Genomic DNA, 23,025 nt, shown 5'->3' with positions numbered 1-23,025 from the left:
GGGATGATCATATTTTGGGGCATCGTTTATTGGACTCGCTAATGCGAATGTTTTGAATCGGTTTTAACTTTCACTTTACTAACACAGGTGAATTTACAAAACAGACGCTCAACAAACGAATCCAGTGCATATCATGAACAGAAAGTTAAGTTGAATTAAAGTAAAGGTAATCTGCAAAATGTCCAGCACAAATAACTAAAATCACGACGCCGCCAGCGTATCTGCGCATGCGCACGTATGCTCGCTAGCTGCTCCACTCAAACTGCGCATGCGCATGACCTCAAAATGTCCTACTTTCGTTAGCTGCTCCACTCAAACTACATAATCTAAAATGGTCTGGACAAACCGACTTTTAAAATCACTTAAAACTGGTATGTTTGACAGGAAAGCAGTGATTAAAATTGATTTTATTTTACAGCAGTTCAGGTGAATGTAGAGAGGCTTCTGTCGAAACGAAACTAACGAGTGAGGATTCTCGTGAACATCCACATGTCAAAAATTAATGAATAGTGTTATAAAAGTTCATGAATCATGAGTGGGTGGCGGCTCTTTTATTTCTCGCAAAAAAATATATATATATATCAATATGGGGCGTGTCGCAAATCGACTAGGTTCACTAGAACACTTATAATTTATAGTAATAGTTGTTTTAATACTTTACTTTTTATTTGCAATTTAAAAGTAATTAAAAATGTATTATTCGAGTGTTATTTATTTTCTTCCTTTTACCGCTCTGTCACGTGATATCCGTTACTTTTCTCAGCGCTGTATGTTTACTCAGCTCTGGTTACAGCGGTTATATACGTATTTTTTATACAGAACGAAATAGCGTAATTTTTTTTTTGCATGACATTTAATAATCTTTAACATCGATATTTTTTAATGATTACACTCTCCAGAGTATACATGCGTTCTAATGAGACGAAACCGATCGTGTGTTTTGAATGGGTTTCTACGGAGGACGGTCTGAGTGAGCCGTCGAGCGCGCTCTGCTGGAACACACGCTTTGCGTCTGGCTTGTTTTTATCTCGCTGTTTTATTTCTATCTGTGTGCTGCCGAGTTCCCGACACATGTAAACACTCTCGGTCCTGATCGGTTGCTGTGTCTTTGTCCTTTTCTGTTCGAACAGAAAATCATGCAGCTGCGCTCGTGCTGTGTTTACAGCGCAGGAGTCCTCTGCGTGCTGCTGTTAATCGCCGGGATTGCGATGGCTTTGGCGCAGGTCTTCCAGAAGCTCATAAACAACAGAATAAAGGAGGTCAGTGAGTACGAGTGTGTGTCTTCACATGTGTTTTCATATCATATTTATGTTGTGTTCTTCATATGCTGTCACTGTCCATGTGTAGTTTGTGTATTATATATATAATGTCTGAGTAGATGTATACAATCATTATATCTATATATCATATCTATTATGAACCCTTAATATACACCGTATTCATTTACCAAGATATTTACATTATGGAATTGCCATGATAACATTCATGCTCAAAATATTTTTTCTAGCATTATTTTGAAATGTCTTTTTATATAGGTTAAATATTACACTATATAACGTTTTATATAAATAACAAATAAATATGTACATTTGTAGTATCTGTTATAATGCAATATCATCTATTATATTAGAATAACAGTTGTAATATTTAATATATTAATTAATATACAATATAATCATTCAGCATTTTTATTTTTAGAGCATTTTATTTACACTCTTTATGGGAATGACATGGTGCATCATTTTAAAATTATTTTCTAGCCTCATTTTGAAATTTTATTTTATACAGTTTAGATTAGAGATTAATTTTTTATTATGTTTTATTTTAAACAAACATATATATAGTATTTTAGTATGTATATTAATGTTTTACTGTATTATCGTATTATATATTAATGTCACAAAGTATGTATTATTATTAGTAGTAGAAGTAATATTTTTAATTCACATAATATTAGCATCATGATACCACAAATATAAAATTATTAAATGTCTTTAATATTACATATTCATTAAACATAAAGATATTTAAATTCTGTATATGGAAATGCTGTGGTATATGTTCAAAATATGGCATTTTTATCATAACCAGAAATTTCATTTGATACATTTTACGTAGTTTAGATTAAAGATTGTTTAAAAGAATATTGACATCATTTAAATGGCTTTGTATAAACTAATATAATGGTATCAACTGATACTATGGTATTGAATTAATAAAGCTCTTTCTGTTTCTAATATCATATTCATATGCCATTATGGATTAGAAATGAGAAATTAGCTACATAATGATACCATGTCCAGAAAATATCCAATTTTTTTTTTCCTCTCATTTGCACATATTTTTTATAAATGTACACTTTATATACATTTGTGAATTGTATTAGAAACCATGAGTTTGTAAAAATAACTTTGGTAATTTCTACCCACAATTCACTTTTCCTAACAGCAAGTAGTTCTGGAAAATGGAACGGAGGCGTTTTCGGTTTGGCAAACCCCACCACCGCCGGTTCACATGCAATTTTATTTCTTTAATCTGACCAATCCTGCAGAGGTTCTGGAAGGAGACAAACCTCTCGTCCAGCAGATCGGCCCGTACACGTACAGGTCAGTGATGCTGCTAAAAACATGCTGGTCATGTTTTCCTCTCGATGTGTGACGGGCGGAAAAAAAACAATTCACATGACTGTGTTTTCTCTTGCACAAGTTTCTCATGATGACACATCAGATGTTCAGTGTTCCTGAAATCCATGGAACGCTTTAGGGCTTCTGTATTTGTTTATCTGAAGCCACAAAGAAAACCCTTGAAAACACAGCAATCTGTCTAAGAGACTTAAAACTGCTTTAAACTTCATGTTTTTAAAACTGCTTTTCAAACTTACTCAAACTTCAAACTGTTTCAAACTTTTAAAACTGCTTTTTCAAACTTAAAACTGTATCAAACTTTAATCTTTTAAAACTCCTTCAGACTTAAAACTGCTTTAAACTTCAAGTTTTTTGAAACTTGAAACTGCTTTTAAAAGTGCTTTTAACTTAAACCTACTTTAAACTTCAAGTTTTTTTAACTTAAAACTGCTTTTAAAACGTCTTCAACCTTAAAATAGCTTTCAAAAAGTGCTTCAAACTTAAAACTGCTATAAACTTAAAACTGCTTCAAAACTTCAATCTTTTAAAACTGCTTCAGACTTAAAAATGCTTTCAAAAACTACTTTAAACTTCAAGCTTTTAAAACTTGAACCTGCTTTTAAAACTGCTTCAAACTTTAAACTGCTTTTAAAAATGTTTTAAACTTAAAACTGCTTCAAAACTGCAAGATTTTAAAACTGCTTCAAACTTTAAACTGCTCCAAACTTAAAACTACTTTTAAAATGGCTTCAAACTTCAAACTTTTAAAACTGAAAACTCCCTTTCGAAATGGTTTCAAACCTTTAAAACCTCTTCAACCTTAAAATTGCTTTAAAAACTACTTAAAACTGCTTTTAAAATGGTTTCAGACTTTTAACTTTCAAAACTTAAAAATGCTTTCTAAAACTGCTTCAAACTAAAAACTGCATTAAACTTCAAGCTTTTTAAAACTTAAAATTGCTTTTAAAACCGCTTCACTCTTTAAAACTGCTTTTAAAAATGGCTTCAAATTGTTTTATAAATGGTTTCAAACTTAAAACTTCTTTTAAAACTATTTCAACCTTAAAGTTGCTTTTAAAACTGCTTCAAACTTTAAGCCACTTTTAAAACTGCTTAAAACTTAAACTGCTTTAAACTTAAAACTGCTTCAAAACTTCAAGCTTTTTAAATTAAATCAAACCACTTTTTGCTGCAGTCTTGCACAAGTTTGACGACACATCGGATGCTCTGTGTTCATTAAAACCACTTAACGAATTAGTGCTTCAGATCTTTAGTATTTTTTTTATCCTTTTTTATCACTCAGCTCCATGATCATGTTATTTTCATGTGTCAATAAGAACCACATTTGCATTTCCTCTTTCAGGGAGCATCGGCCGAAGGAGGAAGTGAAATTTTTGGACAACGGAACCAGAGTAGCGGCTGTCAATCCGAAGACATATGTGTTTGAGCCCAACATGTCACGGGGATCTGAGGATGACATCGTCCGAACGGTTGACATCCCTGTTGTGGTGAGACTGTGATCTCTGCCCTACTAAAACCACTGGAAAATCAGATGTTTTATGTGTGAATCTCATGAAAGCATGTCACACTTCACCCTAATATCTAAATAAGTATTTACGTGTTGCATAAAGTCTGACAAGAGATTATTCAAATTTTAAGTGTTTATTTTTGATTTCAGACCGTGATGGAGAAATACAAAGACACCGTCGTGATCAGTCGCATCATCTCTGACGTGATGAAAGCAAAGGGCATCGGCATGTTCAAGACGTTTAGAGTTGGTGACCTGCTGTGGGGTTATGAAGATCCGCTGCTCAAAGAACTCAAACAGTCCGATGACCACTTTGGACTTTTCTACAAGGTTAGCAGCATCAACCCTCTTAAACTAAATACTGAGGCATTTGCATTGCTTGTGCTGAAGACATGAATGATTCAAATCATGTGTCTTGTTTGTGCATCCTCACTTGAGGTTTGTGGCATCAGTCAATAACTCACTTTGGCTGATTATTAGGTTCGTCTACAGAAAAAAATGATTTAATGATTTAAAATAGTCAGTAGTGACCACAGAAAAATATTCAGCAGTTTTCAACATTGATAATAAACAGAAATGTTTCTTGACCAGTAAATCAGAATATCAGAATGATTTCTGAAGATAATCATAATAAATAATAAAAAATAAATAATTTAATTTTAATTTTAAAAAAGTAAAAAATTAATTAATTAATTAATTGTATTTTTATTTTTTATTATTATTTTTTTATTTTATTATTTTTTTTTTTCTATTTTTTTTAATTTAAGATCATGTGACACTGAAGACTGGAGGAATGATGCTGAAAAGAAATTCAGCTGTGCATCACAGAAAAAAATTACAGTTTACCATAGATTCACACAGAAATTATTTTTAATTGTAATAATATTTAACATTTTACTGGATGTGATCAAATAAATGCAGTCTTGGTTTGCAGAAGAGAAACGTTTCAAAAACATAAAGAAATGATCTGCATCAGCTATTGCAGTTTCAATGCCTGTTCATACAAAATTTTACACATGTCTGTTAAATTATCTTTTTGTTCATGTTTCATTTTAATGCCAATGACTGTGTTTCAGAAAAATGGCACCGATGACGGTGATTATATTTTCTTGACCGGGAAGCAGAATTATCAGGATTTTTCTCGTATAGATGAGTGGAACGGACAGAGGTAAAAATCAGCAGTCTTGTTTTATCTCCAGAAGATTAATGAATGGATTTAGAACGATCTGAACAATATTAGCACGTGCTCAGAGAAGTCTGGATTAAGGATTATTTGTTGTGTTTGTCAGTACGTTGAACTGGTGGAGTACAGAAGAGTGTAACATGATCAACGGCACCGACGGAGCGTCTTTCCATCCCATCATCACAAAAACTGAGAAACTCTATATATTCTCCTCTGATCTGTGCAGGTGAGAAAAAAAAGACATTCTTCAGCCAGAACCATTTGATTAATGGTTAAATCTTAGAAGTACACAACTCTGCTTTTCAGAATCAGATTCACTGCTTGTTTTACTACTTCTCGTGTGAATCAAAAGACAATCAGTCCTAATTAAAGACGTCTCTCAGTGTGTGTTTCATGCATGTTTGTGTTGACAGGTCTATATATGCCCAGTATGAGTCTGACGTGAGCGTACGAGGGGTTCCCGGTTTCCGTTTTGTCCCACCCAGCGAGGTGTTCGCTAATATTACGATTAACCCGGATAACGCAGGCTTCTGCGTGCCGGCTGGGAACTGTCTCGGCTCCGGCCTCCTCAACGCTAGTGTCTGCAAAGAAGGTCAGCGAGAGTTTGTCACCGTACAGAGGCGCTTGGGACGTCCTGCTAACATGTGTGTCTTCTCTCAGGTGCGCCCATCATCATGTCCTCCCCTCATTTCTACCAGGCAGATGACAAATTCGTCCAGGATGTGATCGGGATGAATCCCAAAAAGGTGGAGCACGAGACATTCATTGACGTCAACCCGGTATGTCTGGATATAAACCTGCTGGAAAGGTTTTGACCAGAAACACGTTTAATTCTCTGCACTGAAAATGTGTATATGTGTGAAAATAGTGTGCATACAATGTGTATATCATGTCTATAATGTTTATAGTGTGAATATGAGTTTAGTGTGTGTAGAATGAGTATATTGTGCATATAATGTGTATAGTGTACGTATAATGAGTATAGAATGTATGTAAGTATAGTGTGCATATAAAAAGTATAGTATGCAGATGAGTATAGTGGGTATATGAGTATAGTATGCAGATAATGAGTATAGTGTGCATATTTGTATAGAGTGTATATAATATATATAGTGTATGCATGAGTATAGTGTGCAGATGAGTATAGTGTGTATATGAGTATAGTATGCAGATAATGAGTATAGTGTGCATATTTGTATTGAGTGTATATAATATATATAGTGTATGCATGAGTATAGTGTGCAGATGAGTATAGTGTGTATATGAGTATAGTATGCAGATAATGAGTATAGTGTGCATATTTGTATTGAGTGTATATAATATATATAGTGTATGCATGAGTATAGTGTGCAGATGAGTATAGTTTGTATATGAGTATAGTATGCAGATAATGAGTATAGTGTGCATATTTGTATTGAGTGTATATAATATATATAGTGTATGCATTAGTATAGTGTGCAGATAATGAGTATATTGTGTATATGAGTATAGTATGCAGATAATGAGTATAGTGTGCATATTTGTATTGAGTGTATATAATATATATAGTGTATGCATGAGTATAGTGTGCAGATGAGTATAGTGTGTATATGAGTATAGTATGCAGATAATGAGTATAGTGTGCATATTTGTATTGAGTGTATATAATATATATAGTGTATGCATGAGTATAGTGTGCAGATGAGTATAGTTTGTATATGAGTATAGTATGCAGATAATGAGTATAGTGTGCATATTTGTATTGAGTGTATATAATATATATAGTGTATGCATGAGTATAGTGTGCAGATGAGTATAGTGTGTATATGAGTATAGTATGCAGATAATGAGTATAGTGTGCATATTTGTATTGAGTGTATATAATATATATAGTGTATGCATGAGTATAGTGTGCAGATGAGTATAGTTTGTATATGAGTATAGTATGCAGATAATGAGTATAGTGTGCATATTTGTATTGAGTGTATATAATATATATAGTGTATGCATGAGTATAGTGTGCAGATGAGTATAGTGTGTATATGAGTATAGCATGCAGATAATGAGTATAGTGTGCATATTTGTATTGAGTGTATATAAAATATATATAGTGTATGCATGAGTATAGTGTGCAGATAATGAGTATATTGTGTATATGAGTATAGTATGCAGATAATGAGTATAGTGTGCATATTTGTATTGAGTGTATATAAAATATATAGTGTATGCATGAGTATAGTGTGCAGATGAGTATCGTGTGTATATGAGTATAGTATGCAGATAATGAGTATAGTGTGCATATTTTTATTGAGTGTATATAATATATATAGTGTATGCATGAGTATAGTGAGCAGATAATGAGTATATTGTGTATATGAGTATAGAATGCAGATAATGAGTATAGTGTGCATATTTGTATTGAGTGTATATAATATAGTGTATGCATGAGTATAGTATGCACATAATGAGTATAGTTTGTATATAATGAGTAGTGTGCATGTAATGTGCATATGAGCATAGTCTGCATAAAATGAGTATAGTGTGCATATAAGGACAATAGTGTGTATATAATGTATGTAGGGTGTTTGTAATGAGTATATTGTGTTATTAGTGTACAGTGTGTATTTATCTGCATTGCCATAAGAGGGCATCAGCACACTACACTCAGCTTCAGGTCTGCTGTTCTATTGATGCAGTTTCATTATTAAACTCATGTTTCTGGCTGATTGCAATACTACAGATCCAGAGCGAGTGAATGAATGAATGAAAGAATAACAGCATCTGTATTTCATTATTTACCGACAGAACAAACACACATTTTACGCTTGTGTCTGAGTCACTCTCTGATAATGTCAGGATGATGTTATCTGATTTCCCTGTTGCACTTCCCAGCAGGTAGTTAGTCATTCAACTGGTTGGTGTTTTGGTTATTTTGTGTGTCATGGAAGTTTGTTTAGTTTGTTTTAGTACAAACTATTTGATCAAATCAAACAATTTTGCATCTATTGGAGCACTAGATTCTTCCAGGAGCATGTGAAATAACTGCACATGTGTGTTTGAGAAGTGCTTTCGCTGCAGGATTGGGATCTTCACGGATCAGCAGGATAAAGTTTACTATGGGTGTGTTTTATGGTGTTTTTATATGGTGTTGAACAGATTCAGGTGCTCCTTCTACCCTGTAAAACTGCAACAGTATCAGATGTATATGCATAGCCATATATATATACAGTATTGTTCAAAATAATAGCAGTACAATGTGACTAACCAGAATAATCGAGGTTTTTCGTATATTTTTTTATTGCTACGTGGCAAACAAGTTACCAGTAGGTTCAGTAGATTGTCAGAAAACAAATGAGACCCAGCATTCATGATATGCACGCTCTTAAGGCTGTGCAATTGGGCAAATAGTTGAATTAGTTGAAAGGGGTGTGTTCAAAAAAATAGCAGTGTGGCATTCAATCACTGAGGTCATCAATTTTGTGAAGAAACAGGTGTGAATCAGGTGGCCCCTATTTAAGGATGAAGCCAACACTTGTTGAACATGCATTTGAAAGCTGAGGAAAATGGGTCGTTCAAGACATTGTTCAGAAGAACAGCGTACTTTGATTAAAAAGTTGATTAGAGAGGGGAAAACCTATAAAGAGGTGCAAAAAATGATAGGCTGTTCAGCTAAAATGATCTCCAATGCCTTAAAATGGAGAGCAAAACCAGAGAGACGTGGAAGAAAACGGAAGACAACCATCAAAATGGATAGAAGAATAACCAGAATGGCAAAGGCTCAGCCAATGATCACCTCCAGGATGATCAAAGACAGTCTGGAGTTACCTGTAAGTACTGTGACAGTTAGAAGACGTCTGTGTGAAGCTAATCTATTTTCAAGAATCCCCCGCAAAGTCCCTCTGTTAAAAAAAAGGCATGTGCAGAAGAGGTTACAATTTGCCAAAGAACACATCAATTGGCCTAAAGAGAAATGGAGGAACATTTTGTGGACTGATGAGAGTAAAATTGTTCTTTTTGGGTCCAAGGGCCACAGGCAGTTTGTGAGACGACCCCCAAACTCTGAATTCAAGCCACAGTACACAGTGAAGACAGTGAAGCATGGAGGTGCAAGCATCATGATATGGGCATGTTTCTCCTACTATGGTGTTGGGCCTATTTATCGCATACCAGGGATCATGGATCAGTTTGCATATGTTAAAATACTTGAAGAGGTCATGTTGCCCTATGCTGAAGAGGACATGCCCTTGAAATGGTTGTTTCAACAAGACAATGACCCAAAACACACTAGTAAACGGGCAAAGTCTTGGTTCCAAACCAACAAAATTAATGTTATGGAGTGGCCAGCCCAATCTCCAGACCTTAATCCAATTGAGAACTTGTGGGGTGATATCAAAAATGCTGTTTCTGAAGCAAAACCAAGAAATGTGAATGAATTGTGGAATGTTGTTAAAGAATCATGGAGTGGAATAACAGCTGAGAGGTGCCACAAGTTGGTTGACTCCATGCCACACAGATGTCAAGCAGTTTTAAAAAACTGTGGTCATACAACTAAATATTAGTTTAGTGATTCACAGGATTGCTAAATCCCAGAAGTTTGTACAGTCAAAGGTAGACACTGCTATTTTTTTGAACACACCCCTTTCAACTAATTGCCCAATTGCACAGCCTTAAGAGTGTGCATATCATGAATGCTGGGTCTTGTTTGTTTTCTGACAATCTACTGAACCTACTGGTAACTTGTTTGCCACGTAGCAATAAAAAATATACTAAAAACCTTGATTATTCTGGTTAGTCACATTGTACTGCTATTATTTTGAACAATACTGTATATATACACTATAATGAGTATAGTATGTGTGTATAATGAGTATTGTGTGAGTGTGTGTATATAATGAGTAAAGTGTGTGTATAATGAGCATAGTTTGTGTATAAAAGTGTAGTGTGTGTATAAAATGAGTAAAGTGTGAGTGTGTGTGTATATAATGATTAAAGTGTGAGTGTGTGTGTGTATATAATGATTAAAGTGTGAGTGTGTGTGTGAATATAATGATTAAAGTGTGAGTGTGTGTGTATATAATGATTAAAGTGTGAGTGTGTGTATAATGAGCATAGTGTGTGTATATGAGTATAGTGTGTGTATAAAATGAGTGTTGTGTGTGTGTGTGTGTGTGTGTATGAGAATTGTGTGTGTATATGAATAATGGGTATAGTGTGTTTGTGTGTATAGAGTGTAGTGTGTGTGTGTATGAGTGAAGTGTGTGTATATAATGAGTGTAGTGTGTGTGTGTATGAGTATACTGCGTGTATTTAATGAGTGTGTGTGTGTGTGTGTATGAGTATAGTGTGTGTATATAATGAGTGTAGTGTGTGTGTGTATGAGTATACTGCGTGTATTTAATGAGTGTGTGTGTGTGTGTGTGTATATGAGTATAGCGTGTGTATATAATGAGTGTAGTGTGTGTGTGTGTGTAAGAGTATAGTGAGTGTGTGTGTGTGTGTGTGTGTATGAGTATACTGCGTGTATTTAATGAGTGTGTGTGTGTGTGTGTGTGTGTATGAGTATAGTGTGTGTATATAATGAGTGTAGTGTGTGTGTGTGTATAATGAGTGTGTGTGTGTATGAGTATAGTGTGTGTATATAATGAGTGTAGTGTGTGTGTATGTGTGTATGAGTATACTGCGTGTTTTTAATGAGTGTGTGTGTGTATGAGTATAGTTTGTGTATATAATGAGTGTAGTGTGTGTGTGTAAGAGTATAGTGTGTGTGTGTGTGTGTGTGTGTGTGTGTATGAGTATAGTGTGTGTATATAATGAGTGTAGTGTGTGTGTGTAAGAGTATAGTGTGTGTGTGTGTATGAGTATAGTGTGTGTATATAATGAGTGTAGTGTGTGTGTGTAAGAGTATAGTGTGTGTGTATGAGTATAATGTGTGTATTGATCATCTCACAAAGCACCAGCAGTTCGAGACACCCAGTATCTGATGATGTTAACCAGCAGTCAGTAGCTGATTTTGTTTGATGTTGATGTAGTGTGTGTTTGTGTTCTCAGCTCACTGGACTGTTGCTTCGTGGTGCGAAGCGTCTTCAGGTGAACGTCTACCTGCATCAGATCCCAGCGTTCAGGTGAGGACGAGTCTCTCAGGTGACCCAACTTTTCCTGCTAACAATCTCCTTCAGAAAACAACAAGATCTAGAAATAAAGTGGCCACACACACACACCCTTAAAGTTGCAGGTTTTTGAGATAATCAAGATATTTTTCCACTTTAAATGTGGTATTGAACCAACAACATTCAAGTAAAAAAAAAAACACACAATTTACAAAGAAAAGAAAGGTTTTTTTTTTTTTTTTTTCAGTATTGCGTTAAAGATGGAAACATCTATTTGAGCATTTATCTTGGATGCATTTATTATTTCTTCAAAACCTGCCATTTTTACAGCCTCTGACTCTATGGAGTCTATGTTTGTGGTGTCATCCGTGTGTTTATAGTCTAATATAGCACAGTTTGAACAGGTTTTTTGTGGACTTACCAGAAATGTCATTTCACTTTCTTTAACTTGAAGACTGTTGTTCTCCAGTTAATTGGTTTTGATGCATTTAATTGAACTGACACTCACTGTCAAATGGCGATAGTTTAATGTCATTAATGTTAAATTGTAATAATGTTAAACACGGATGGAATATTTTAGGCCAGAACTATTTCTGATTGCGTCAGGTGTGTTTGGAGACCCCCTGTAGGCTTACATGAGCTCATTACGTAAGTCTCTCCTGAACCATGGCCTGAATTGGGTCAGTCCAGCTTTAATGATTGACAGCTGCGTGTTGGGGTTATTTTAGGACGTGAAGTGATCGGATCGGTTTCCGAGTCTGTTTGGGGTCAGGTGGTCCAATGACGTGATTAAAGACCCAACGCTGCCAAACGTCCTCATCAGCCGACAGATTGTTGGATTGGTTATGAAATGTGATCTATCTGAGAGAGCAGATAAATCCTGCTCATGAGTGTATGAACGGAAAACATCTCTCCTTGTCTGTAATTATCAGTGTGAGTCACGGGTGTGAGCTGAATTCCCACAGTCCCATTCATCTGTGTGTGTCTGACAGACTTGTGTGTGTGTGTGTGTGAGTGTGTGTGTTTCCATTCGTCTCAACCAATGCTGATGTGTCTGTGGATCATTAACAAACCATTACAGATTTAGTTCATATTTTAAATTAGTTTTATTTTTGTATTTGCTGTTTTATTTTTGTTAGTTTTAGTCATTTTGTTATTGTGTGTTTTGTCATTTTTATTATTGTTTTTATATATAATTTAGTTTTGCAGTAGTTATTTTAGTAATTCAAGTTAAACTAAACAAAAATAAAAAATTCTGCCATTCAGTTTAATTTTATTTATAGTTACGTTTTAGACATTGATTTTATTTAATATATCTAATTTTTATTTTTTATTGTTATCCAATATTTTATGTTTAAACAAAAATAAGAAATGTAAAAATTAGCAGAAAAAAAATCTTTTAAGGTTGCACTTTTCTTTAGATTTTCTTTAAAACTTTTTTTTTTTTTTACAGTTTCAGTAAAGTATAATAACCCCGGTCTTAAACATCATCACATACTACCAGATCCATATTTTCTTTCTTTGTTTTGCAGTCAAACTGAGAAGATCCAGACGCTGGTGTTTCCAGTGATGTACCTTAATGAGGTAAAGTCATCATCTGTATCTTTCTACACAGCTTTTATAGCATGTGAGGATTGTCTGCGTGTCAGAACACGTGTTACTGACGTGTTCAAATAGTTGAACTCAAGGTCATGGGTTCGATTCCCAGGAAATTAGCTGAAAAGCTTCACTTTCACTCACATAAAGCCATATACACTATTTAGCTATATATAATTCAACTATATATCATTTATGTATTGTCACATAATCATCCAGCTCTAATCTGCTAAACACAACTATGAGGCATGAAGATGTTACGATATTTGAACATCATGATTTCCTGTAAAGCGTCTTAGTTGATTTGAACTCTGATTATTGCTGCACTTCCAGACGGATCAAGCACTTGTCTCGTGTGTATTTGTTGCTTTGTTGAGATGTCTAAATAGATGAAGGGTGCAACAGATAAAGTGTCCAAATATGATGCAAATAATATAAACCTTTGAATGAGAAAGAGAGAGATGTGGTTGCATCAGTTTGGCACATATTTGAAAAAAAGAGAGCGAGAGATAAACCAGAATTATTAAGTGCATTAAAATGAAAACGATCAGTTTTGTTGAATGTGATCTTTACTCTAAAGCCTTCTTTTAAGTTCACATTATCAGACAGGACATCCAGCAGAACTCAAACGGACTGATCAGGAAATATCTCTTCTTATCTTCTAAACGCTGCTATCCTGTTTCTGTTTCTAGAGTGTCGTTATTGACGAGGAATCGGCCAAGAAGCTGTACGCGGTGGTTACGGAGGCGAACGTGATCATCAACATCCCCTTCATAGTGATCAGTGTAGGCATCTTACTGGGCGTCATCTTCATCGTGTTCATGTGCCGCCAGCAGACGCCAACGGTGAGGCTCACACACCACTTCCTTCACCAAAACTTGTGGGAATTTAGCCTCTGTGTTCCTCATATTTTAAAATCCTGTGGAACAGGAAGTCATGGCAATAAATGTTAATATACTTCAGAGATATTTTACTCTTAAGAATTTCTAGGGGTGCCAATAATTGTGTCCTGCAATGCATTGGAGAAAAACATTTATTTCATAATAATGAGTTTTCCGAACCTTTCATTGTTTGACTTCTGTGAAAGGTTAGAATTTAGTAAATTTTTTTAATGAAAGATGAAAAAGATAAACAATGCATATTTATTTTCACAGCCGCAAAAAAACAAGTTTAAAAACTATAATTCATTGATGTGAAATGCACCATAGAATTGAGTCACATTTGATTCTAATAGAGTTGGCATTGACAAGTGGTCTGCGTGATCATCTAATAAGCATAAAAATACACAGCATGCATAAATATTGCATAAAACTGTCATCTTTTAATACCTTTTTTCTATTGCAATGCATACTCTGATTGCATTTCTCCATGCAATGCTGATAGTTACTGCATTTGCTGTTTATTCATGTCTTTTTCTAACTTTTTTTGTCACAGAACTCCGAGCAGGAGCCCTTGATTTCATCATAAACTCCCGGACGTCATGATAAACTAACATGCATTTAGACATTGAGCTTGATTTAATGATTAGGTTCAAGGAGCATCGGTGTATGCGGCAGACGACTCAAAGTGCAAAGTTCGTCTCAGGTCACCTGGCCTTCGGATCTTCCAAACGTGTTTTAAATCCATTTAATGCAATACTTTAGACAACCGATCATCTCAGAACCAAACAGTGCATGTGTGTCCAAATTAGCCAATGAGTTTTATGTCCAAAAGCTGAATTACAGTACATCAGAAAACACTAATCGAGTGACGGCAGACGTGATGCAACACATTACACATCACCGCTCGTGATACTGATTTTACCTGTACACATCACAACTATATTTATACACTTATGCAACTGCAATGAGCTAATCTGGCAAGTAAACTGACAGCGTTGCTAATTCAGTCTGATTTCGGTAATAATTTAAGTCTTGGTATGCTTCACATGAGTCTGGCAGTCAATAATGTGCCTCACAATCATTTTAAAATCACTAAATCTATTTTTAAAATGACCAAATGACTTGGTTTGCTGCTATGATGTAATTGCACTTGTTGTCTCCTCTGCCTTATTTTCTTAGATGCAAACCAAGCTTTTGATGGAACATTGGCTAAATAATGTTTTTAGTCGATTAATAACACTTTTACCGTATTTCTAACATATGACTACGATTTAAACTCAATACGCAACTCTAGAATAACAGCCTTGATTTCATGGTTTCTCAAGTATAGTATTACCACCGCATTGAAAATATATAGCTTGAACTTTGTTTATTCAGAGTTGGTTTAGCACATTTCCATGCATTGATCTGTCAGCGAAGGCTAGTTTTTATTTGTGTTTGTGTTTATTAAAGCTCAAGTCCTGCCTGATTCATTTCATGTTTTATTCTTGAAGAGGTTTGGTGTTTTTTAAGTTTGAAAAGGGAAGATTTGAGGCTTGCTTCGTTTCGTTTCGGGTACGGTTTGAGCTTAAATGTAAATGCACTTTTTCCAGGGTGGAAATGTTGTTTAAATCTCATAATTATGATGATTGTTAAATGATAACGTCAAAAGTGTGTTGAATTAAGACTCAGCGAAGATGTCTGCTGAAGTGTTTTAGGTTTAAAAAAGGATGTTCATGAATGATTCATTTGTTTAAATTCAATTTTTTGTGCATTTATTTCATCATGCGAGTATTTTGTCTCTGTTTTGCTTTAAAAAATATTGCACTATTAATGTAACAAAATAAAAATGAGACAAACAATAAAACATTTTAACAAAAAAGCACACGTTACACCATCTCACTTTATGCGTCTAAAAGTCCTGATTCTTCTGGAAGCTGCAGCTGATAATGAAATAGATTTGCTACAGATTCTTTTGCCATTTGTGTTTGTATTTTATCAGATCAAACATATGAATCTGAATCAGAAACTATAGATGCAGAGTTAATATTTTACACTTTATCAAGATCTGTACAACTATAAAACATCGATGATGAAACTGGAGTTCTTGTAGACAGGTTACTGAATGGGGGAATCTGTCAAAAACACACCAGGTCATATTTCAGGCCAAAAACAAATAAATTAGAATGCTTCAGATTTTGGAGTTTAATATGACCTGGAGATTTCTTGGTGAGATTCACCTGAATACAATCTTGAGGTTGGTGTAGATCTTGAAGTCTTTAGATGTCTTTGAATGTTCTGTCTGATTTATGTAAGTCATGATGTTTGAGAAATCGAGGGATGCACAATTTTAGTCATTTTGTTTTCCATTATTTGAATTGGTGCCATAATCATTTGGCCTCAGTCACACGCCTGTTGAGCTTTATTGAAGGAGCAAGTGTGTTTCCTGAAAAAGAAGGAAAGTGTGTAGGTTAATTTGGAAGCACTCACATAAAATTGTTCCACTCATAAAAAACAGTACATACAAAATGTGTGAAAATGTTTCCCTCTTGTGCTTAAGTGTAGCATAAATCGGAATTGCTCTGGAGTTGCTGATTCACGCAGTGGTAAGACGTTTTTTAATATATATATATATATATATATATATATGATTAATCTTATCTGTGTTTACAGCTTATTCTGTGTGAAAGTGTTTTGGTGATTAGGGTTGTCGATATGCAATCATATAGAGATATTTAGCACGCCAAAAATCATTTATGAGGCACCGTTCACACCTTACAAACTGAAGCGAATCGTGTATTCGAATCAAACGCGATTCAGTTTTTTTTTTATTTACGTAATGAGTGACAATGTAGATCGTATGTCATTTATAGCGTTATTTGGTGGTAATAATAATAATAAAAAAACGTGATGCGCTAAACACACTGACAAAATGAGGTGAATCGCGTGTTTGAATCCGTTTCAAACGTGATTAAGTTTATTATCTTTTTTTTTCTATCGCTGGTGTACTTGGTGACAGTGTAGTTAGATCGTTTATGTTATTTATATCGTTATTTCGCGGTAAATTCGCGAGGCGCCAAATGAAATAACGCGAATCTCGTGTTTGGATCATCAAATGCGATTCAGCTTCGGGTCCCTCGCGAATCGAATCACAATGTAGATGTTTTTTTATGTCGACACAATCACGTAAAGATGAGACGTTTCTCAGGGCGCCAAAAAATCCTAACGAAATACAGCTAATCGGGTGTTTAAATCACTTTAAATGCGATTCAGTTTTGAATTTCGATGACATTATGTTTGCCTACTGAATATAACCCCCCCCCCCCCCCCCCATTTTTAAAGGATAAATAATCTTTATAACAATGATGTGAGTATTTATCAACTTTTGTTTGAATGGATGTTCATATTTCATCTTCCAGTTGTGACGTCATTCAGTCAATGGCGGGAAAACATCTAACATCTGTAAGTAATATCAATTGATTTGATTAATTCTGTCATGTTTTGTGGTGTTAGTTGGTTTTCACTCTCTTCTCATCGTCTAAATGGTCGTGTCTGCTAAACCTTGTAGAATAGAATATTTCCATAACCAGCATATTTGGTAGAAATCTATAATAAGCTTTAGTTAATGCTAACATATACTACTGAGCAATATTCACCTGTATAGTTAAGAAATATATTATACAAATATCCAAAGTTTTGTTGGGGGATGTTGGTCACCTGCAGTAGTTGGTTCCACACTCATAATGATCTCTGCATCCAGAACCCACGGGTTTCAGAGTGTTCCACCGCCAGAGTAACGAGCGCTTGGCCCGATGGATCAGTCCGGTCGCCCAGTCAGTGTCTATGGGTGCCGGCTGGACCTACAGACAGACAGAGAGACAGCGTGTGTTTGACGAAGACCTTCAGCTCTCATCATGGCCAGTGCTGCCGACTTAAAGACTCTATCACTACATTTAGCATTAAATAACAAACAAACAAAAAAGACAGACAAATCGATTGATTTCTAGACTTCTGTCTTATATTTTGAGGTAATTGTGTCTCTTGATCCAACAATTTTTATTCTTGCAGTTGTATGTTTATATCTTACAATTCAGACATTTCTTCTGACAATTGTGTGAAAAAGTCAGAATTGTAAGATAAAAAATTACAGCAACACACACACACACACACACACACACACATTATTTTATGGCAGAAATGGGTTCCTGTACTGAGAAGATATGCAGATGTTTAATGGATAATCTTCATTGTGATTTCGAAAGTAATTTATGTCCCAAATGTATAAATTTAGACTCTCAAACTACTAAATTTAGAAAGCTGTCAAGGTCGGTCAAACCCCAAACATTTGCGAGTGACATTGTGCAACTCCAGACAATGATTTACAGAAGCGTTGCAGTGCATGTGCAAACAAAAGCAGCAGGTAGAATAAAACAAATGCTTCAGTCCGTCACACAGCGTCAGTTTACAATCACAGGAAACTGATGAGATGAGATCCCTGTTATTCCAGCTGGAGGAAACATTACCACATGATCCTGTTTCAGAAACAAGTCACACATAAAACTGACTCCAGATCAGCTGATGGTGTGTTTTATGACTGACGATATACAGAACTGATCTTTTATCTTATTGTCTTATTTGTAGATTAAGAGAGTAAACCCATATGGCAAAATAATAATAATAATTTAAACATATTTTAAATATACAAAAAAAAGAAAAAAATCCTGAAGTATATTGGCCATTTATTTTAATATACAAAAATAAATACTAATTATAATAATATTTTTAAAAGCATTTCAAGATAATAAAACATTTTTTTTGCCTTCAAATATTTAAAAAAAAATAAATAAAAAAAATTCACATATGTCACATTTGAAAAAATGAGTAGATTTGATCAGATATAGAAGAAAAAAAAATTCCAGCACTTTACAAATTAATGTGGCTTTAATGACATATATATATATATATATATATATATATATATATATATATATATATATATATATAATATATATATATATAATAAAATAATACATTATAAAAGACAGATATATGACATTATAGCAGATGCTGTCTTTTATAAAGTATTATTTTAGCAATATTACAATGTAAAAAAATAATTTCTTGAAGTAAACAGAGATTATAAGAGTACATTGTATAAGAAAATAAATGTTATTTCAAATTTCTACTTCAAAACGTCATGTTAATTCAACGTCTTACTTGCAGATTATTTGTAATTCTTTGTGAAATTCACTAGCAATTCTAGTCGATCAGATATGATTTATTTAGCACTTTTTTTCAAACAAATCAACACAGTTCAAACTGATTCACAGACGAGGATAAAAAATGAAAAAGAAGTCAGATCAAAAAGTAATTCAGCATTAAAAAGTATAAAAAACTATTTTAATAAATATCAATTATGATAATTTAAATATTTTTTTAAATGTAGATTTTAAAACTTTCAGTCTTTTCTGCATGTCTGACTTCCACCAGAAGTCTGAAAGACACTGGTTTCTGCAGCAGTTTGTCAAGTGTTTTAGTGAGTTGTTTGGTCTCTGATGGTGTCAGATCGGTGATTGTGAGATGATGTACCTGTGAGGTCAGGAGCAGAGACAGCAGAGCGGTCAGGACGATCATCTTCATCTTCAGCCTTTTTCTGAACGTCTATCAGTGCGACAGAGACTCAGCCGGATGCACTTTATATGAAGCTGATAAGACTATCAGAGATCAATGGTCAGCAGAAATGAGGACAAGTCCACGTCTGCAAGGGACACAAGACCCTATAATGAGTCAAATACACACGCTAGTCACTCAGATCACCCTCATATTCTCAGTCTTGTGTTCATGTTTACCTGCTCAAAGTCCAAGCGGAGCTCTGTTTGAGATTCCCACAGGATTCCCACTGAGCATTCGGCATCTACAGCGAAATATAATATTAGAATAATAGTGCAGTGATGAAAAATGGTTCTTGACAAACGTTTTTTCTGTGACGTTAATAGAACGTTGATTCAAAGTTATATGATCTTTAATTAAAAATATTTTCAGAAAATTAGCAAAGAAGTTTTAGTTGGATATTCATGTGACGTTTTTTGAAAAAAAATTTACTGTTTCAGAGAACATTCAAAAGTAACGTTTCTGTAATGTTCGCAAAATCATGAAATGTAACATTGGCTCACCCAAAAATGACAATTCTGTCCTCATTTACTCATTCTTGTGTTTTTCCAAACCTGTATGAGTTTCTTTCATCTGCTGAACATGTAAGCTGATATTTTGAAGAATGTTAGTTACTGTTCCCCATTGACTTCCATTGTATAAAAAAAAAAATGTATGGAAGTCAATGGCTACCGCCAACTGTCTGGTTCCCAACATTCTTCAAAATATCTTCTTTTGTGTTCAACAGGAGAAAGAAACTCATACAGGTTTGCAAAAACCCAGTCTAATATATATATCCTCTCTGATTGGCTGAATTTAAAGAACAGATTGTGGAAAAAAGTCATTTTCACTTCCTTTTACCCTTCACTTAAATCCTGAGTAATAATTAAAAACTAAAGCAAAACGTGATTAGATATGTGTTTTAGTTGTTGTTCAGGAGTTGGCCGCTTCTCTTCACCTGTCCAGCAGAGGGCAGTGTTCACTGACTCATGATGATGATGATGATGATGATGATGAAGATGATGATGCACATGTTGGCAGTTCTTTGCTCTGTAAGAGAGACTGAGTAATTCTGAGCTTGTGCAATAATTTGGCTATTTTTAACTCGGTTGACTTCTAATTATTTATTATTAATGTTTATCAGTGTCAGCATTTTATTAGCTCAAAAAACTCTTGAGCGTAAAACCATATTGTATAAGTTCTCATGTTAACGGATTAAACTGACAGCACTGTTTGTAATTTAGATGACGGAGTGCTGCTGTTGGTCTTGATGCAACCTTCACTGTTATTATGGGATGCATGGAGGTCATCGGTAACCATGGTAACAGCGTTCCTAAATGTTTATTTTTTATTTTTTTTTACATCTTAATACATCCATACCTTACAGTCACTGGATGATAATATCGTTTTTGTTTTTCTATGTTCAATCAGGTACTATAGTATATATATATATACTAGCTTGGCGTTCCCATCATTGTTTTTCTGAATACCAGGAAACGTTTTCCAAATATGATCCCTTGAAGCCCTATAGTAGTGTGTGTGTTTGTTTCATGTATGTGTATGTTCTCATCTGGGCCCCTGAACATCTGTTGTTGTTTAAGTCAAGAATAAATCAAAGAGACGCGTCACACAATGGAGGATCTGATCTGAAGGTGTGGAGGCCCCGTCCCGCAGCGCAGGGGCCCGAATGCATCCATTGTTATTAACACTCCAAGAAATCCTTCAGTGAGTGAATGGAAGCTCAAAATGAGGAATGATTGACAGGTGAGTGGGCAGAGCTGCTCTGGCTGAGTTATGTAATGTGGAAAAATCTGTGTGTATTATTTTAATTACTATAGCAGATATTAAATGCTATATCTATCTATATTATATAAATGCTATAAATATACAATTATATAATTAATTAATTTTTTTTAAACATTCTTACACACACACATATATAAATTAATAGATGTATTTAATTAATACATTTATATATACATTTAATGTAATTTGTCATTTTTATGCATATTTTATTAATAAATTATTAAATGTAATAAATAATAATTTAAATAATAAAGTTTATATGGTTTGATTTAACAGTGTATATATTTTTCATGTAAATGACATTTTATATATATTTTATTTGATAAGTTATATAAAATGTAATAAATAATAATTTAAATTATATAAATTTATATGGTTTAATTTAAGAATGGATTCATTTTATGTAATCTCTTTATTCAATAAAATATTAAATGTAATAATAATAAAAAAAAAATGTTGCTCTGTAACCAATACTGTATGCTTCTGACCTTTTTTTTTTTTTTTTTAGCATTTTTTTTGTTTCAAAATGTTTGTTTCACACTTCAGATTAGATAAGAATCGTGAATATTTCTGAAAAACAACATCATGGCTATTTAATTTAATACAGAAATTCTCAAAGTTAATGTACAAGTTTTTGACAGCAGGGGGACTTTGAGTCAAAACACTGATGCTTCCATGAAATAATGAAAACAAGCAGTGAACTCAAAGAATTCAATACTTTATTCAGCAGGGACGCATTAAACTACCATTTTTAATGTTAAAAAAGATTTCTCTTTCAAATAAATGTTGTTCTTTTGAACTTTTTTGTTCATCTGTGAATCCTGAAAAATATTGTGCAGCACAACTGTTTTCAACATTAATAATAATAATCAGAAATAAGCAGCAAATCAGTATATTTTCATGATTTCTGAAGATCATGTGACACTGAAGACTGGAGGAATGATGCTGAAAATACAGCTGTGCATCACAGAAATAAATTACACTTTAACACAGATTCACACAGAAAACAGCTGTTTTAAATAGTAAAAATATTTCAGTTTTTACTGTATTATGCATTAAATAAATGCATGAGCAGAAACTTCTTCAGAGCTGTTTCTCATTATTCTGGGTCTCCCCCTGCAGCGCTAATCAGTCTGTCCTGTAAAGGACCTTAGTGAGGCCCCTCGTCACGAGACCTGGGACATTCCTGTTGGTCTCTGTGACGACGGCGCTGGATTGTTTGAATGAAGGAGCCTGTGGCTTCAGTGAACAGTGAACAGCATACAAACACCTCTAAAGCTCCTTGAATAAATCAGCAGATGAATCACATTTGGTTTATAAGAACTCTCTGCAAACCTTCACTTATCTGGCTGTTCATAACTGAAATACTCAATAAAGTAACCCAACAATCACTTGTTTGCTCCAGCAGGAGGCGTCAGACGTCAGATGTCTCTACACACACCTTTCACCGAGAGGCGATTATGGGCTGTATGGAGGTCAGACGTAACCACGGAAATGGCTCCCTACTGTTCTGGAATGTGTGATTGTGAAGAGGAAGTGCTGCATCACATGACCTCTGAGGATCCAGGTAAAAGGCTGAGTGCAGGGTGTGACCTCTGAATTGACCTTTCACTGGTCACACACATGACCTCTGTACTCACAGCTCTCTGATTCACAGTCTAAAACAGAGAGACGCAAGCTAACTTGACCTTAA

The 23,025-nt window shown here is 34.4% G+C and overlaps 2 protein-coding genes across 3 annotated transcripts; one reads left to right on the top strand and one right to left on the bottom strand.

Moving 5' to 3' along the window:
- The first annotated feature begins 1,036 nt into the window (after positions 1-1,036).
- LOC113064477 (lysosome membrane protein 2-like) lies at positions 1,037-15,370 on the top strand. Its single transcript, XM_026235350.1, has 12 exons — positions 1,037-1,259; positions 2,449-2,606; positions 3,988-4,132; positions 4,303-4,482; positions 5,229-5,320; positions 5,442-5,561; positions 5,749-5,927; positions 5,996-6,114; positions 11,363-11,436; positions 12,954-13,005; positions 13,710-13,862; positions 14,452-15,370. Exons 1-12 carry the CDS (start codon positions 1,137-1,139, stop codon positions 14,482-14,484), a joined length of 1,428 nt encoding a protein of 475 aa, XP_026091135.1. The 5' UTR covers positions 1,037-1,136; the 3' UTR covers positions 14,485-15,370.
- Positions 13,803-19,699, bottom strand: LOC113064478 (liver-expressed antimicrobial peptide 2-like). 2 transcript variants are annotated; one of them, XM_026235352.1, is made up of 3 exons: positions 19,467-19,699; positions 17,595-17,737; positions 13,803-13,936 (listed from the first exon to the last, which is right to left on the bottom strand). In XM_026235352.1, the coding sequence occupies exons 1-3, from the start codon at positions 19,515-19,517 to the stop codon at positions 13,906-13,908; spliced, it is 225 nt and encodes a 74-aa protein (XP_026091137.1). In that variant the 5' UTR covers positions 19,518-19,699; the 3' UTR covers positions 13,803-13,905. The 2 variants fall into 2 exon arrangements, with proteins under 2 accessions (XP_026091137.1, XP_026091136.1); XM_026235351.1 differs by lacking the exon at positions 13,803-13,936 and adding an exon at positions 15,484-16,323 and having other exon boundaries at positions 19,467-19,694.
- Between the last annotated feature and the right edge of the window lie 3,326 nt (positions 19,700-23,025).

Source organism: Carassius auratus, chromosome 46, assembly GCF_003368295.1.
Source record: "Carassius auratus strain Wakin chromosome 46, ASM336829v1, whole genome shotgun sequence".
In the NCBI taxonomy this organism is placed as follows: Eukaryota; Metazoa; Chordata; class Actinopteri; order Cypriniformes; family Cyprinidae; genus Carassius; species Carassius auratus.
This window is presented reverse-complemented; position numbering and strand designations above follow the sequence as displayed.